The 16,746-nt window shown below is 35.4% G+C and overlaps 1 protein-coding gene across 1 annotated transcript; it reads left to right on the top strand.

Moving 5' to 3' along the window:
• Positions 1–114: 114 nt before the first annotated feature.
• LOC113230674 (probable splicing factor, arginine/serine-rich 7) lies at positions 115–6,509 on the top strand. The gene is made up of 4 exons (XM_026464706.1): positions 115–941; positions 2,314–2,474; positions 3,796–3,933; positions 5,572–6,509. Exons 1-4 carry the CDS (start codon positions 225–227, stop codon positions 6,407–6,409), a joined length of 1,854 nt encoding a protein of 617 aa, XP_026320491.1. The 5' UTR covers positions 115–224; the 3' UTR covers positions 6,410–6,509.
• The last annotated feature ends 10,237 nt before the right edge of the window (positions 6,510–16,746 follow it).

Raw genomic sequence — 16,746 nt, 5'->3', positions numbered from 1 at the left:
TATAAGATTTTTCTAATCTAAGGTAAATGGTACATACAAAATGGTAACATTATAATAACATTTTCGTTTCGGTTTTGCTAACGTAGCGTGTGGATTAGTTTTTTTTTTCACAAAGTTGTCTTGATCGCATAAAATCACATTTCCCCAACAATATGTAGCATTTAGAGGCGGTTTTCTATCGCTTTAGTGTTTGTGTTGATAAATATAACATACAAGTTGCCTTCATGTGTAAATCATCCAAAATGGTGTCTGGAAGTACGCGGGTGATACAAGTCACCAATATCGCGCCGCAAGCAACTAAAGACCAAATGCAGACGTTGTTTGGTTATTTGGGAAAAATAGACGACATTAGATTATATCCTACTATAAGAGATGTGTCCTGTCCAGTACAATCACGAATATGTTACGTGAAATATTACGATTCGGCGACAGTAAACGTTGCCCAACATATGACGAATACCGTCTTCATAGACCGTGCCCTTATTGTGATTCCGATGCAGTCCGGTGAGATACCTGACGAGCACAAAGCTCTCGAGATGTCTAGCAATGGAACTCTCGTACCTGGGTTAAGTTCTGTGGAGCCTCGGTTGCCGGCGCACGTTGTTAACACGCTGGAAGGAATGCCTGGTAGTCAGGTGATTCAGACTCATGATCCTAGAATGGCAGCGGCTGGTTTGCCGCCGTATCCTCCCTTGCCTGCTGCATATGACTCTAGGAAGATTGAGGAGATAAGACGAACGGTGTTGGTGGCTGACATTGGTTCTCTGACATACCAACAGCTGATAGACCATTTCAGTCAGGCTAGTGAAGTGAAGTACCTGCGCTTTTGTGAGCGAGATGCAGATAAGTTGAAGTATGCACTGATTGAGATGTCTGAGCAGGAGGGGGTACTTAAGGCGATTCAATTGAATGGTTCTGTTTTGGAAGGACAGACTATCAAGGTACAAAAACATGTTTATTGGCTTTCATTGTCATATTATTCATGCTTGTACATTTTGCACCTTTGGAATGAAAATTTATTTATCCATAAAATAATTTTAAAATCATTTTTCATCAGGAGTGTTAGTCTGGAACTGAGCCACTAAAGCTCAAATGGCATAGACTCACTATATAAGTCTCTTGCATATGTTAGAAATTCCACTCATGCGTCGGTATTGCAACACCATATTTAGTGCTGAAATTACAGAAAGTGTAGTTTGCCATGTCTACCCAATGCTGCCCCGCATTGGGTGTATGAAGCTAATAAATACTGGGTAGGCACAGGTCACAACCACAGGACATCAAAACAGTAGAAGCCAGGAAAGCTTAAGCTCTTTTGCTGTTGGTCTTGGGTCCAAATTGTGATTAGTGGTGATCACAATAGATGAATGTATGGTCGCAGTGATGAAATGCTGCAGGCCTTGAATGAAGCCACCTTAATAATAATAATTATATTGAATCTGAATCTGCAAAGTAATAATAATAATAAGTAGTGAATGAGAAAGAGCAGATTAGCAAATGAGCCATTTTTGTTCTGATTAACACAATCAAATTTTTACAAAAGCAAATTACTTATTACTTATGAGGCCATACTTTTGTAATTATAACTGCTTAATCTTGGTAAGGTTAAACATGTTACTTAGCTAGTAAAAATGAAAAGACTTAATTCTTGTTATATTAAATGACAACAAAAAGTTCAGTAAAGAATTATACTTTTTAGTATATTTTTAAATATAAAAATAATCAGACAACATTTTTTTCAGGTAATATAGCTGAATGTTTTATCGTTATTTTCCGGGACTAATGAGGCCATTATTTTTAGTACTTAATGGTTAAATGAGAAAATATATAAAAATATCACAACTGCAAATTTTATTTTGCGTATTCCGAAATTCATGGTATTGGGTCACTTTCCTTCTCAACGTGCAATCTATTTTGTTGATAATTCTTGTTATAGGGAAGACATTGAATATTAAAGCTACAAACACAACTGTACTTAAAAGTACAAGTGTGTTAATGTAAATAATGCTAATCTAAATTCACAAAGGTTAAATAGGAAAACAACATCATTTCACCAGTTTTCATTTGTACATTACATAAGCTACTGTTATATTTATGCTTACCTTACTTAACTGTTGTTTCTGCCCTGTGTTCAAATAGGCACATACTGTTGACATGTATTATATCATCGAGTAAAAATTTTTTTGCTGCTATAAAGCTACAATTTGTCATATTTCTTACCTGTCAAAACAGTGCTGTTACATTGTGATAACTATAGTAAGTTAAAAGATACGTTATTTGTAAACTGGTAACATTATTGACTAACATCGTCAGGTGCATCATGCGACACAAGCAATCAGCAAGCCGCAGACGAAAAGCAATGAAGCAGCACAGCGAGAAATTGAAGAAGCCATGTGTCGTGTGAAGGAGGCACAAAATCTCATCTCTGCTGCTATTGACCCTGTTATAGGATTGCTTTCCAAAGATAAGAGGAGGTGATTATTTCCTTTAAATCATTAGTATTCAATCATATCTATTTATAACAAATTTAACACCTCACCCCACACTGTTATTCCTATATCTTATTGTGGATGTTACAGAGCTGTATTGATTATTCTGACTTAGCCACAATAGGCAATCAGATAATAATCAGAAAAAATCTTAAAACTACTTTGTAAGTGAATATGAGAAATTCTCGTAAGTTGTAAGTGCACATTGTCATGTCTGTCAGGATGGCTGGACTAAACGAGATTATACAAATCATACTGTGCTCATTACTTACTACCTATTGTCTACTATTTAGTACCTTTATTGACATATTTTCTACCTTTGAGTTAATGGAAATATTAAAGAAATAAAGTGGCCTGCCATTCTGCCGCCAGGTTGGCTGGACCACTTTACGTTTTTCATGGTTCTAGCAGTATATAATTTACGTTTTTTATGTAACTGTTTACTATCTAATCTCTACCTAAACATACCTTTTTTTCACTATTTTAGAAAGCTTCTATAAAAAGTTATTTAAAAAAATAAATAAATAAAAAATAAAACACCTTTGCAAAAATTATCATCTAAAAAAGACGGTTTATCTTCTCCATGTAATTGTTAATAATAGTTTTGCAGGCGCTTAGACTACGCCAACAATGGTTTCTGCATTATCTTTGCAAGCTATGTTTTATAACAATTATTATATTAATTACTAGTTGAATTCACTATTACAAATGTAAATATCGTTTGCAGGTATTAAGGAATGTGAACGAATTATAATCAGTTATTTAATAACCGTTTAGTTGTCTTTTGATATTAAATATTCGAAACTACCCAAAATATTCACAATGGTGAAAATAATTGTGCGTAGTCCGCTTTCATAACGTCATTAATAATTTAAAAAAGTAATAAACAAGTACTATAAACGCATTAATGATGAAAAGAGTTAGACCATCAGCACTACCATTAGAAGAACAAAATATCTGTATGTCTGCAATATGTCTATATCCATTATGGTTAATTTTAAATACTTTGTAGGCCAATTCCCTTTTTTTTTTTTGACGGGGGGGAAATCTTTATGGATACCCCTGAGCCCAGGGAGACTCAGGGGTTATGTGGGGACTCTCTCTCCAGACTGGAGGGCCTACCCCACAAAAACCCCCCGGGTTTCCCTCTCGCCGGTTGAGTCGGCGCCGTGGGATCAGTGAGCATTCACCACGACATGTAGTCCAATTCCCTGCTATCTTGCAATGACTACTATACATGTATAGTGTAACTATCTACTTCAGATTAAATAAATAGATTTGACTGATGAAATTTGAATATTTCCAGGACGCGTTCCCGCTCGAGGTCTCGCCGCCGTTCGCGATCTCGATCGCGTCGCTCGCGGTCTCGTCACCGCAAACGCTCCCGCTCGCGCTCCCGCCACCGTTCGCGACGCTCCCGCTCACGCCATCGCCATCGTTCTAGGTAAACTACAGATGTGTTGCATCTGTTTTTATATTGTTTATGGGTGTCTTACTATCGTTGTAGGTGTATTGCAATTGTGTTTCATTTGTTCTTGTATTGCTATAGGTGTCTTACTATTGTTCTTGGTAAATTGCATATGTGTTTCATGTGTTCTTATATTGTTACTAAAAATATTTTTTAGATTCTTGTGTGTTGATTAAAGATAATGTTTTCTTCATTACCTTGGTAATCACAATCAAAACAATATTATTTTCTTCTGAATATAAAAAATTAGAAGATAAAAATTGGAGGATGGGAGCTTATAGTTAATTAGATCTGTGAATATCTTGGTTTCCCAACACCAAATTCAAGTATGTGCAAATTACACTTAAAATTGTTAGTTAAATGGTTCGTAAGACGATTTCCCGGAGAACAGTGAATAAGAATCTCTAGGGGTTGGTAAATAGACATTTGTTAATATTTATCTTTTACTTTATTCCAAATATCATTCAATATTAATTCTGCCGCCCTAGGTTAAAAGGGCGCTTGTGACAAAAACTCAAAACAGAAAATAATGATTGAAGAAATTAAATTTAAAAAATATTTACTTTATCTTGCTGTAACCTTATCCATCTAGGAAAAAATAAAAATAGTGACAGACATTCTTTTCTGATCACGGCAGTACGCATAACAAATTTTAAAAAAAGTCACATGCGCCATTCAACGGCGGTAGCAGAAATATTCTTTATTTACTTTCCACAATGATTTACACGGTGCTCATATTATGACCACACCCTTTTGGGCACAGCAAAGTAGAAGGGAAGGTAAACAAGTTGTTTTCAACTGTACTTTTATGTTCGAAAATTTTGCTCAGAAATTCTTTAATGATTATAATAAGATTTGCCAATAAATCTTTCAGTTCCTTAAAAACACTAAATTTTTTATTTTTCATTATTCTGATTATTTCTTACTTTTATGTGCACATGACGTATAGGCTAGACGCAAGTAGAGTTAAAAGAAAATTTGATATTGACAAAAAAAAACTGAAACCGATAACGATTTTGCCTACCTTTGGGCCTCTGTAGTTAGCGCTGCGGGCGTTAGATAAGGAGGTCCCGAGTTCGATTCTCTGTAAGACCAATTTGGGAACTCAAATTTTCTAAATTAGTTCTGGTCTGTGCGTTTTTGAGTAATGTTCCGGAGTTAATTATGTTGCCCTCGTACGCGTAATTCGTCTATCTTTTTTCAAATAACTCGTAGGATTAACGTAGGGGTCAGATCACTCTTAATTATGCAGGATATGACTATAGTCCGATATATAATGTTTGTGTAAAAAGTGGTGCTCAACAATTCAAAGAATATCAATGTAATTATACTTCTAAAATAGTTATATTTTTAACTACCTTACATATTTGATGTACCAGGTTTAATACGCTATGCCGTCCATCAACATAACAACAAGGCTGTAACGGTCATATAACACTAGGCATAAGCTTTTACAAAATCAAGAGAAATTGCCTTAGGGCAGCATCCTAATACTACCCTTCAAGATTTGTCTTTTTTGTTGGTATACAAGAAAGTGACCTCTAGGCCATGAATTCTCATATATAGTTGAAGTTTCACAAGTGAATGGTTAAAATTTAAAATTCTAATTTGCAGGTCTCGTTCTCGCCATCGGAGCTCACGTAGATCCCGTTCTCGCTCGCGTCACCGCAGCTCGCGTTCCAAACGCGACCGTGATCGCTCGCGAGACCGCTCACGCGATCGCAAAGACAAGGACAAGGATAAAGACAAAGAAAAAGATAAGGACAAGGATAAAAAAGACTCCAACGACAAAGAAAAAAAGGACAAATCCAAAACACCTGAAAAAGAGGTTGAACCCCCCCAAGAAAGTAAGCCAGAAGTTGAAACTAATGGCAATGGTCCCGTGGTTGAATCGAAATCGAAAGCCTCGACTCCAGCTGACGACAAAGAGAAAGAAAGCGATAAAGAAAAGGAAAGGTCGCCTTCTAAAAAACGTGATAGGTCTCGCTCACGTGACAAAAAACGTGACCGGTCGCGGTCTAGGCGTAGATCAAGGTCACGTTCGCGTAGGAAGCGTTCTCGCTCGCGTAGACGGTCCCGCTCAAGGGATAGAAAAAGGTCACGGTCCAGGGATAAAAAACGATCTCGTTCCCGGGATAAAAAAAGGTCGCGCTCTCGTGATCGTAAGAGGTCTAGATCTAGAGATAAGAAGAGATCTCGATCGAGGGATAAAAAGCGATCTCGTTCCCGTGACCGCAAGCGTTCACGTTCGAGCAGCCGGAGATCGAAGAGCCGCTCTCATTCTACCAAGGATAGTAGTAAAACATCCCACGAAAAGCGGTCACGCGGGAACACTCCAACTCTCCCGCCTGTTCACGAAGAGAAAAACAATTCTATCATAGAAAATAAACATCAAGATTTAGGCGACGAAAAGAATTCGCCCGACAACATGGACATTTCCAATTCACCGTAGATCTTTAGATTACTCTTATTGTCATATTTTTAGAAATGAAATTAGTGCTTCATTTTTCTTCATTGTTTCGATTTGGAAACCATATATTTAAGTAATAACAAACAAATTGAATAAAATAATAGTTTTATTTTTGTTTTTCACACAATAATCCGTGGAAATGACTTTTCTGTAAATAATGAGTAATCGTGTTTATTACATAATATTTTGCAATCATTCACCTATTTATTGGTAGGTTAATGTTTGCAATTCATTATACATGATGTCTACAGCAAGAGTGGTGACATGGATAATTAATGAAAAAACAACAAAACAAAACAATTCCCATGTGTGACGTCCGATACCCATAAGTAAAAAATTAATGCGAATTTAGCGCAAAATTGTTATACTACATAATGTAGACCCGACCACAAAATTTTATTTCCTGGAATAAGACAAAATGTACATATTAGGCATGTCTTCCATAATAATAATAACGCACACACTCAACATAGCCCCGCACTAGGAAACCCTGTATCACGGGTGCCATGGACACACACATAGACAACCACAAATTACACCCAAACTCACTCATTAATCATTGCATCGTGTGTAATATTTTAGTAGGTATTACACTACGTTGAAGTTAATGAGTAGTGAGACAAAATATTTTAGGTTTGCTTTTAAAGCATTTGGTACCTACTGTACGTAATATAATAAATCTGGTACACATGTACTTAAACTGAAATCTACAATTTGGTGATGCTTGCTACCACGGCAGAGAACAAAAAGTAAAGAGAGTTCTCGAATTTTCAATTTGTATTGCCGATAAATATTACGTAAGTAGTGAATATACCTAATTATTAACTAAATAATGATGATTAACTTGGACACGCAATTTCAAATACCTTGGTTACCTTATTTAAAACTACATGTCCAAAATATAACATTTTAAGGGCTTTTAATATATTTTTTAAATAAATCTTCAATGTTACTCTAGTTGATGAATTAATGAAAAATATGATATGATATCGATATAAATACATAATAGACATGTGTAATTATTTGGATTGTGGATTCTATTAATAGAATCATAGATATTAGATTCGCGTTAGCATTTTCGCTATGTTGCCGCTTTGATCACGTAACGTAATAGAGCAAGAAAGTGATGGGTAACCCTGCCACTGCACGCACACATTTGCGCGTGTGCAGATAGCGCCTTGCTGTGTGTAGTAGTAGGTAAATAATTTTCGACCGTTGTATGGAGTGTCCGGGGTGTGACCACGGCACAAAATACTACGACACACACAACGACAGTATAGATAGTATGGGTTTAAATGGAGTCACTTACAGCATCACATGAAATTTGCATTTATTCCCAGTAGTTCCATGTACTCTGTTTCACGTGGAACCACTGTATTCTTAAAATGTATTTATTCTCATTAGTTCCATGCAAAACCATACTATTTTTACACGTGACTTTTCTTCCTCAAGCTACTTTCTTGTACCGCAATCATTTACTTTTTGACTTTGTAATTTTTGCCATGATAATAGATAAGCCGTCAATGTTTGTATATAAATATATTTTGAAATGAGCCATGTACCCCACCGAAGTGTAGGTCTTGGCCTGCGGTGCGTGGTAGGGCTTTGATACGGGGTATGTTTATACTGCGGGATGCACCACACCAGGAGCTCGACCAGCCGGCAGTAACGAATGGTACGTTCATTAAATAGAAGAAACGTCAAATTTACCATATGAAATATTATATTATTTAGCGTCTGTGTAAATTTTATATGCTTTTTGTAGCTATTAATATGTAGGAGGTAGTTATTATACAAATTGATCATAATTATTATACAAAAAAGTGATATGCAACCCCACAGTTCTTCCTCCTTTTCACTTTCTCAAACTCGTCTTAAATCTTAAAACACGAAAGTTACTGAAATGCAAAAAATGGATTGTCTATACAAATTTTGCAGCCTGATTTCACTTTCACATTCATATTTACACACTGGCTTTTGCCTATTCTTAAAGTAGTGCATCCAAATTAATACCCTTGATAAGAAATTTAAAATAAATAAGAAGTTTTACCATCTTCTGAATAATCACGCTCTAAAACAGGGGTTCCCAAACTTATTTTGTCTACTGCTCACTTTGAGAATAAATTATTTTTATCGCTCCCCCATTTTTCCACTACTTAAAAACCACCATAACTTCAAATTAAATTAATTATTGTGAGCTATATTAGCGGAGATACATTCATTTTAAAGAGACTTACTATAACCCGCAAGAGTTAACTTGAGACCTGACCGCAGTAGGTAGTACATAACGGCGCTCAGGTCTCAAGTTAACTCCTTACGGGCTACACCTGCCTGCCTGCATGAGAATGATTATTGAAATGCAACTTTATAGTATTCTGACTGAGTATCTTTTATTCAAAATAAAAGAAACATAATCGATTCTTATATAAAAACTAATGTGAAGGATGAATCTGATGCTGTTTAATAAGTTTGTTGATATCAGGTTCCAAATACTCAAGAACAGTCGCATTCACCACTTTCGGTAACATAAAACGATTTCTCTTTTCAGTAAGCAGCGTTGTCACAGCACTAAAACCACGTTCACACAAATATGACGATGGGAATGCTATCAAGAATCGTTGAACGATTGACCACAATCCAGGGTACGATTGCGGGATCAATTTTTTAGCCAAAATTCTTGGGAGCCATTTTTGAACTTGATTTTTATTTCCTCGTTCGTTGTCAATTCTATAAGTTCTCCTTTCAGCTGAGTTGATATTGCTATGTTAACATTTGAAAACGGATCCAACACCCAGTCTGTTATTAGTTCAAAATGTCCTGGCATCGTTCGGTGAAGTCAATGTGGAGGTTTTCCAAATGTTGGCAGTAGGCAAACAACTCGTCGTTACTGCAGGATGCTGATAAATTTGGAAAATTGTGAAACTCACGTCTGTCCATATTCTTTTTGTGTAGAAGCAGAAGATGAACCAACATGGAAACAACAAACGGTTGAAATCTTCGTCATTAGTAACACAAAGCTAATGAAATAATCTATCATTCAAAGAGCTGCTACCATTGACTTACGCTGCTACGGATTTTATTGATTGCTTTGATGACATATTGCAGTGATTGAAATAGTCGTTCACTTAAATTTCTAGCAACCAAATGTCTATGAATAACGCAATGTGCAGCATGGACACCAATTTTATTTTTTAAGTACGCTATGAAGCCTTTATGGCACTCTGTCATAGCCGGAGTGCCATCCGTAGCAACTGGTATAATATTTTTCAAGGGAATCTCTTTCTCATCACAAAACTTTTCCAATGTATTGAATATGGTTTCGCCTTTTGTGTCGGTCTCTAAATTTCTATCAAACAATAGTTCTTCACATATTTTCTCATCTTTAATAAACCTCACGTAAGACAGCAACAATGCTTCATTAGTTGGTAAAGTGGACTCATCAAGCTGAATTGAGAATAGACTAGTCCTCAGATGATTGCACAATGATTCTTCAATGTTTTCAACCATTTCATCAATTCGTCTTTGCACAGAATTATTACGCAAAGGAATTTTTCGGATAATATCTGCGGCCGGTTTATGAAGCACAGTAGTAATTACTTCCTTTATTGCTGGCAAAATTAAATCTTCTCCGATGTTGTGTGGTTAGCCTTTTTGAGCAATTAACAAAGAGATATTGTAAGAAGCTCGAAGTCGGTCGTCATCTTGCTTAGCAGCCGCCGAAAAGAGTTTTGCTACACTTGGCTGAGTATTATGCTACTTCTCTAGATCTTGAAAATATACTACATTCTTGTCTTTCTTATCTGGATGCATTTTATTCAAATGATCTTGCAGTCTTGAAGGCTTCATTGCTTCATTCGAAAATGTTTTTATTATTATTAGTAATCTTTGTGACATAGAAGGCACAAAGGCAACGATGGGTTTGTGGGATTTTCAATGAAACCGATTAAATATATTCCGCACAGTATTGCTGTCTCTTCTGTTTTAGTGCCGACATTGTTTTGTTTTGAGAAATACGTAAGTAAGTGTTGAACTAAGTACTGCTTATCTATTACACGCGAAACCGCAAATGAAAATAAAATTACGTTGTTTATATAATTGCATAAGCAGCACGTACTGACAGGAATAAGACAAGCATGCATAAACTCGTTTTCTCATTCGACGCTCAATCGTACTCAACGAGTAAGAACAAGTAATCTATGAACCAGCTGATTGATACAGGAATGCATAAATCGGGTTATTTAACAAAAACTTGTTAAAACATGATTGCCCGCGGTCTATTATCTACGAAAATTACCTATCTAGGAATACTAATAACTATTAAAATGCGAAACTGTGTCTGTTGCCTTTTTATTTGTTTGTTTGTGTCTACTTTCATTTCGAAACGGAGCTGCCGTTTGACATGATTTTTATTTTATTTATTCAATAAAACAGGACAGATATATATGAACTACACGGAGACAAAATATCGAACCGAGTTAGTTTGCGCAATCTCATTAGTTTCACAAGTTGTAGTTGAGAGTCGAGAGCTCAGTCGGTGTCGAGTCTTCCTAGATTAAATTACAAATCTCCCCCTAAGCAACGTCACCAACGTCCAACACAACGTCCCCATTTTTTTTTCTGGGTCTCTTACAGCCCTTTAGGCCTGCAGCGCCCACAAGGGGGCGTTATCGCCCACTTTGGGAAAGGCTGCTCTAAAAGATACGAGTTTGAGAAAGTAAGGCATCGTTTTCCCATCCTGTCTCGAGCAATTTAGGAAATGAATATTTTTAACTTACGTTGGACTGGGTATTGCTTTCATGAGTTATCGTTATTCTGCTACTCATAATATAGTAAATTCCCTAGTTTGAGACCAGAAACGGCAATATCGAAAAACGGCGGAAACGAAGTTTTTACCCTAAATCATTTTCATATAAATGATTTCAGCCGCAAAAATGGCGAAAAATATAATTTGGACCGAAAAATATAATGAGACACCCACAGAGACCCCATATGCCGATTTTCACGCGGACTAGAGCAAATTTTTATCTGCCGCGAAAAAACGCTTGTATGGGCGAAAAACTATATTCATCGATGAAGACCAAATCCTCTATGACAGTGTTCAATGTTCGCGGGGCTTTTTTTCTACATTCCTTGATTCTGTTTCGAAGTCATTGTAATCATTAACCATTTCTTACATACTGCCATCTCTGGCTTCTGCAAATATTATTAGATATCAACAAAGCGTAACTTGCAAAACCTTTTATATTTATATCACAAACGTAAGAAAATGAAATTAAAGGGGTTACTTACTAAATACTTTTTTAAGAATTTTGGAGTTCTTAACTGACCTAAAACCTTTTATCTACAGCAACGATTTACTTTAGCGATCTGATACGCTGAAGTCTATATTCAATTTTGAGTACAGTAGCTTGATTTTGATTGCCTCTCCCGATCGGAAACTGCGTCTTTTCCTTAGAGGATGGAAAAAATAGTCTAAGGTCTTTTCAGAGTCGAGGCGCATAATTGCGATTCACACTGGCCCATCGGAAACTTTTGACATTTCTAATCGGAACAATAGTTGATTTAACTCACAAATTAAAGAAAGATATAGTAGGATTCAGGTTCTTCGAGACTAACCGATCGGATCTATTCCAATTTGAATCAAAATCAAGACGCAGAAAAGGAGTCTTTCAGTTCTCGTGTACTGACAATACCAAAAAAAAACGATATTCACATATTCATTATATTTTTAAAACTAAGTTTATTAGCGTTTTAAAAAGCAACTAGATACTGAAACCATGTAAGATGCATCCGTCTGTATAGGCATAAAATATATAGGTACTTGTTAATTATAGGCGTTACTATGTGAGCATCCTGTAGATCTCTTGCATAATATGTTATAATATTACGTAATATTAACATTTATACCTACTATTGCATAACATTTCAAAATATTACGTAACAATTGAATATTGCGAAATAAATTCACCTATATAAAGCCCTCATTCTCTTTATTATTATCATAAGTCATAACGTGTTGTACAGACTAGCAGTCTTTTTATCAGTACGCGTGAGTGCTTTTATCTAATGATATTAACATAATTTTCAACACAAATAGTTCTGTATGTTACAGATCCAGTTTAAATCATGGACATAGTCGTCGAGATTCAAGGAGATGGCTGCAGGTCGACAAGCTCCGTAGAAAGAACAGGTGAGGAAAGTAATAATGTTTCTAAAGAAAGACGAGATCGCTCACGTTCGATAGAAAAGTATAGAAGTCGATTTAGAAGCTATAATAGAAACGAGCAAGCAGAATTGCATTCAACAGAATTCAAAAGTCAAGATAATGAAAATAACCCACCATCAAATGTCTCTCAAGGCAATGAAGATTGTGGAGGTTATGACTTGGAAGAGACTCAAGAAGTGATTATTATTGACCAAGAGGAACCAAAAAATGTTGAAATAAATAAAGAACAAGCAATGTCACGTTCCAGGAACAAATGTCAAGATCGAGCTACGGAAAACTCCAGGGGAAGATCTAGAGAAAAGTCACGGAGTTGCTCACGGGGAAAATCTTCAGGTGACACCGGAGGAATAATTCGCTTAAAGCAAGAGAATATTACCGTTCAAATAGAAATAACTGGTCGGTCAAGGTCTAGAGGACATTCCAGGGAGCGGTCTCGTGGTCGTTCTAGAGGAAGATCCCGTGAGAGTATCAGGAGGAGATCTTGTGGTCGTTCCAGAGGAAGGCCTCGTTGTCGTTCTAGAGGAAGATCTCGTGATCGTTCTAGGGGAAGATCTCGTGATCGTTCTAAGGGAAAATCCCGTGATCGGTCTAGGGGCAGATCCAGGGGTCGTTCAAGGGAACATTCTAGAGGACGATCTAGGGGACATTCTAGAGATCGATCTCCAAGAAAATCATGTTAATTCTTTCAAGACATCAGATCATTCAAGTAAATGTAGTTATGAAATCAACTATACAGTTAAGAAAACAGAAACAAAAATACTCTTAGACACTTAATAGAAAAGAAAGACTATAAAAAATTGTCAAAAAAATATCGAAAATTAAAAATGGCGAAAAATAATACCAATATATTAAAAGAACTTAGGTTAGGCATACATAAATATTAATGTTTAACTTTCCCAACAAAATAATAATAAAAAAAATTAAAAATAAAATCTTAAAGTAAAATAAAATATGAAATTGTATTATATGTTCGTGTATTGTAAATGCTTGTAGTTAATAGATAATAAGTAGACATAATAAATAATATGTAGAAACAAACCAAACTTCCGGTTCCTTCAAAACTACATTTCACTACTAATGTTATCTTTATGCCTGACTGGAACAGTAATGAAACGTGAAATAGCAGTTAATAATTGAACTAAAAAAATTAACTACATAAACTGATTCATAAGCCTGTTCAATGTTACCTGTACAGTTTGAGCTTATCAACATTCAAGTAGGTTATAATATATTAAGAATGTAGTTCCATATACAAGTTAGTACAAACAATCCATCAACGAAAAGTAAATACATGCAAGTAAATAATGTAAGTCCGCTTGTCAGACTATCATAGTATACAGGATATTCAAAAGGTTTTATAAATATATTTATTAATTTATTACTTATTTTATTTTCCTACAAAAGTATAAGTAAATATTATTATTATATATACATTATTAGCATTCAATATACATATATTGTACTTATTGGTAATACAATACTTCCATTACAAGATATTCATTGATTGCACCCACCTTTCGAACTTTTAAATTTCTATCTTATGGTTGCCTTGAAAAAATTGCTACTTAGCCATAAGGCCACCTGTTGTACTTGAGCTTATTCTGTAACACTTACATGATTGTTCCGTGTCGTCATTGTAATTTTTTATGTGCAATAAAGAATATTCCATTTATTAATTTATTTCATAATAAAACTTCTGGGGTTAATACAAAAACAGAAAATAATAAAAACGTATAATTAAAACCCAAGTAAATGAATTAAAATAGGAATAGAAAAATTATAGAAATGTTATAAAAATGTGTAATAAAGTTAAGTTACTGGTTTTTTGCCAAATATAATTATATTATTTACATATTATTTATTATTATAACTTTGAGAATCCATATAACTTATTTTACGTTTACAAATAACTTTTGCATACCTACCAATTTTCAAAATTAAAGTTTTCTGAAATCATTAAATAAATAACGCACACTCATAGCCCCGCACTAGAGAAACTGTATCACGGATGCCATGGACACACACATAGGCAACCACAAATTACAACCAAACTCATGAGAGAAATAAATGAATTAATGGAATTGTACCGTAAAAAGAATATTTCACCCGTGCAATTCCTGTTTAAATTCGATAAGATAATACGTAGAAATGAAACTATTTATCCGGATTTAAATCGCGTATATTTGTTTTTTCAAACAAACCGACGTTTCGGGTCCGTTACAGGTCACGGTTGACTGACTTCAACCAGTTATGTCTAACAATATTAGAATGCAAACCACCTTATTTTTTCACTATAGTAGTAGTTTTGTAACTATTGTAGTTATTAATTAAATACCATATTTTTAATTATACAAAGAAAACATTCCAATTTACGCTACATTAAGTTTTACAAATTATTTTATTGAATGAATTTTTATTAGTTCAATTTATTATTAATTATTAATATAAATTAGAATAAACTAAAACATATTAATTAGTACTGCAGTCTTATGGCTGTTTGGGATTTTTCATTAGAGGAAATACTGGATCCCAAACTGGTGGTACGGAGAAACCATCTTCCCTGTTGAAATTAGGATGTTTTTTAATTTCAATGGCCTCTCGCAGCATCCTGGGACTTCTTTTCCAAGGACCTGGGGTTTGTCAAACTTCATTGAATGTGTAGGTTTAGCCATGACATGCTCGCAGACTGCAGACTTGTTTACGCGATGGTGTTTGACATCAGTTATATGTTCTTTGACGCGGGTACAAATACTTCGCTTTGTTTTCTCCAATATAAGAGAGACTGCACTCACAGTCAAGCTTGTAAACTCCTGCATCTTGTAAGGGGATGTTACATTTCACGGGTCTCAGGAACTGAGGAATCTTTCTCAGGGGTTAGAAATAGGTCTTGATAGATGCAAGCATGAGGACTCTTCCGATCTTGTCTGTAACACCTCCCACGTAAGGTAAGATGGCAGGTCTTCGCTCGACTGTTGGTGGTTTCACACGGGGCCTGCGGCATTGGCGTGGAATCTTCAACTTATTCGCATGTAGGACTTGCTTTATATGCTGAAGTTCCCCTGCTAGATGATTACTGTCGCAGACATCATGTGCTCTCTGAAACAAATATTTGCCCACGGTAGCTAACTGGCTAGGATGGTGATGGTATTTACCATTGAGATACCTATCTGTATGGGTTTTCTTTCGAAATACAGTATGGCCTAAGGTGTTATTAGGATTTCTTTTAATTAAAATATCTAAGAAAGCTGAAGTACCACAATTCTCTTGTTCCATAGTAAATTGGATCTTAGTACTAAAAGAATTAAGATAGTCCAAGAAAGAAGGTATGCTATCTTTAGGTAATATTGTGAAAGTATCATCAACGTACCGTTTGAACATCTTCGGCCTACCTGGGGCCATGGGTAAAACTCGCTCCTCGAAGTCTTCCATGAAAATATCGGCAACAACGTTTGTTTGAAAAAACAAATATTAGCGATTTAAATCCGGATAGTTTCATTTCCTATGTGTAACAATCGCGAAAACCTAAGAACTCGATAAGATATACGTACTCAAATTTGCAAATATTTCTGATCAAGATAGAATTGTAAAGAAAATTCGAGCTTTTCGTTGATGGACTGTTACATTTTTAAGAAAATTGTTAATAGTTTTGTTAGTAAGAATGTTTATATTATTTCCAGGGTTTCTTGCACATAGCGTCCTATGTCTTCTACTTTGTACCAGGTAGACTACAACTCCATACCGAGGTGCAAGTAGTTCCTTTGTACAAGATTAGACAAGAGATAGACTTAGCGTCGCCGACGTTCTTCGAAAATACACGCCGATGGCTTCCAAGGACTGAGACTCCCTACCCAGGGTATTGTAGGAGTCCTGGCAGTAGCGTATGTCTACCAATACTTTGTAACTGCGAAAGGCTGAAGTCAATATGGAGAGCTTTAAAATTAAGGAATAAGACAACGAACACGCGTACAAACCAAATGTACAATAGCATAACCGAGTTAGAACCTTTGTAATTTTATGTGAAATAAATAAAAGTGAATTTTTTTAAAGTATTTTGTCTTACTATTTACATTGTTATGTATTAATATCTTCCACT

This window comes from Hyposmocoma kahamanoa, unplaced genomic scaffold (genome assembly GCF_003589595.1).
Source record: "Hyposmocoma kahamanoa isolate Upper Pololo Valley unplaced genomic scaffold, ASM358959v1 64, whole genome shotgun sequence".
Taxonomy (NCBI): domain Eukaryota; kingdom Metazoa; phylum Arthropoda; class Insecta; order Lepidoptera; family Cosmopterigidae; genus Hyposmocoma; species Hyposmocoma kahamanoa.
The sequence above is the reverse complement of the archived record's forward strand: the minus strand, read 5'-3'. Positions and strand labels throughout refer to the sequence as shown.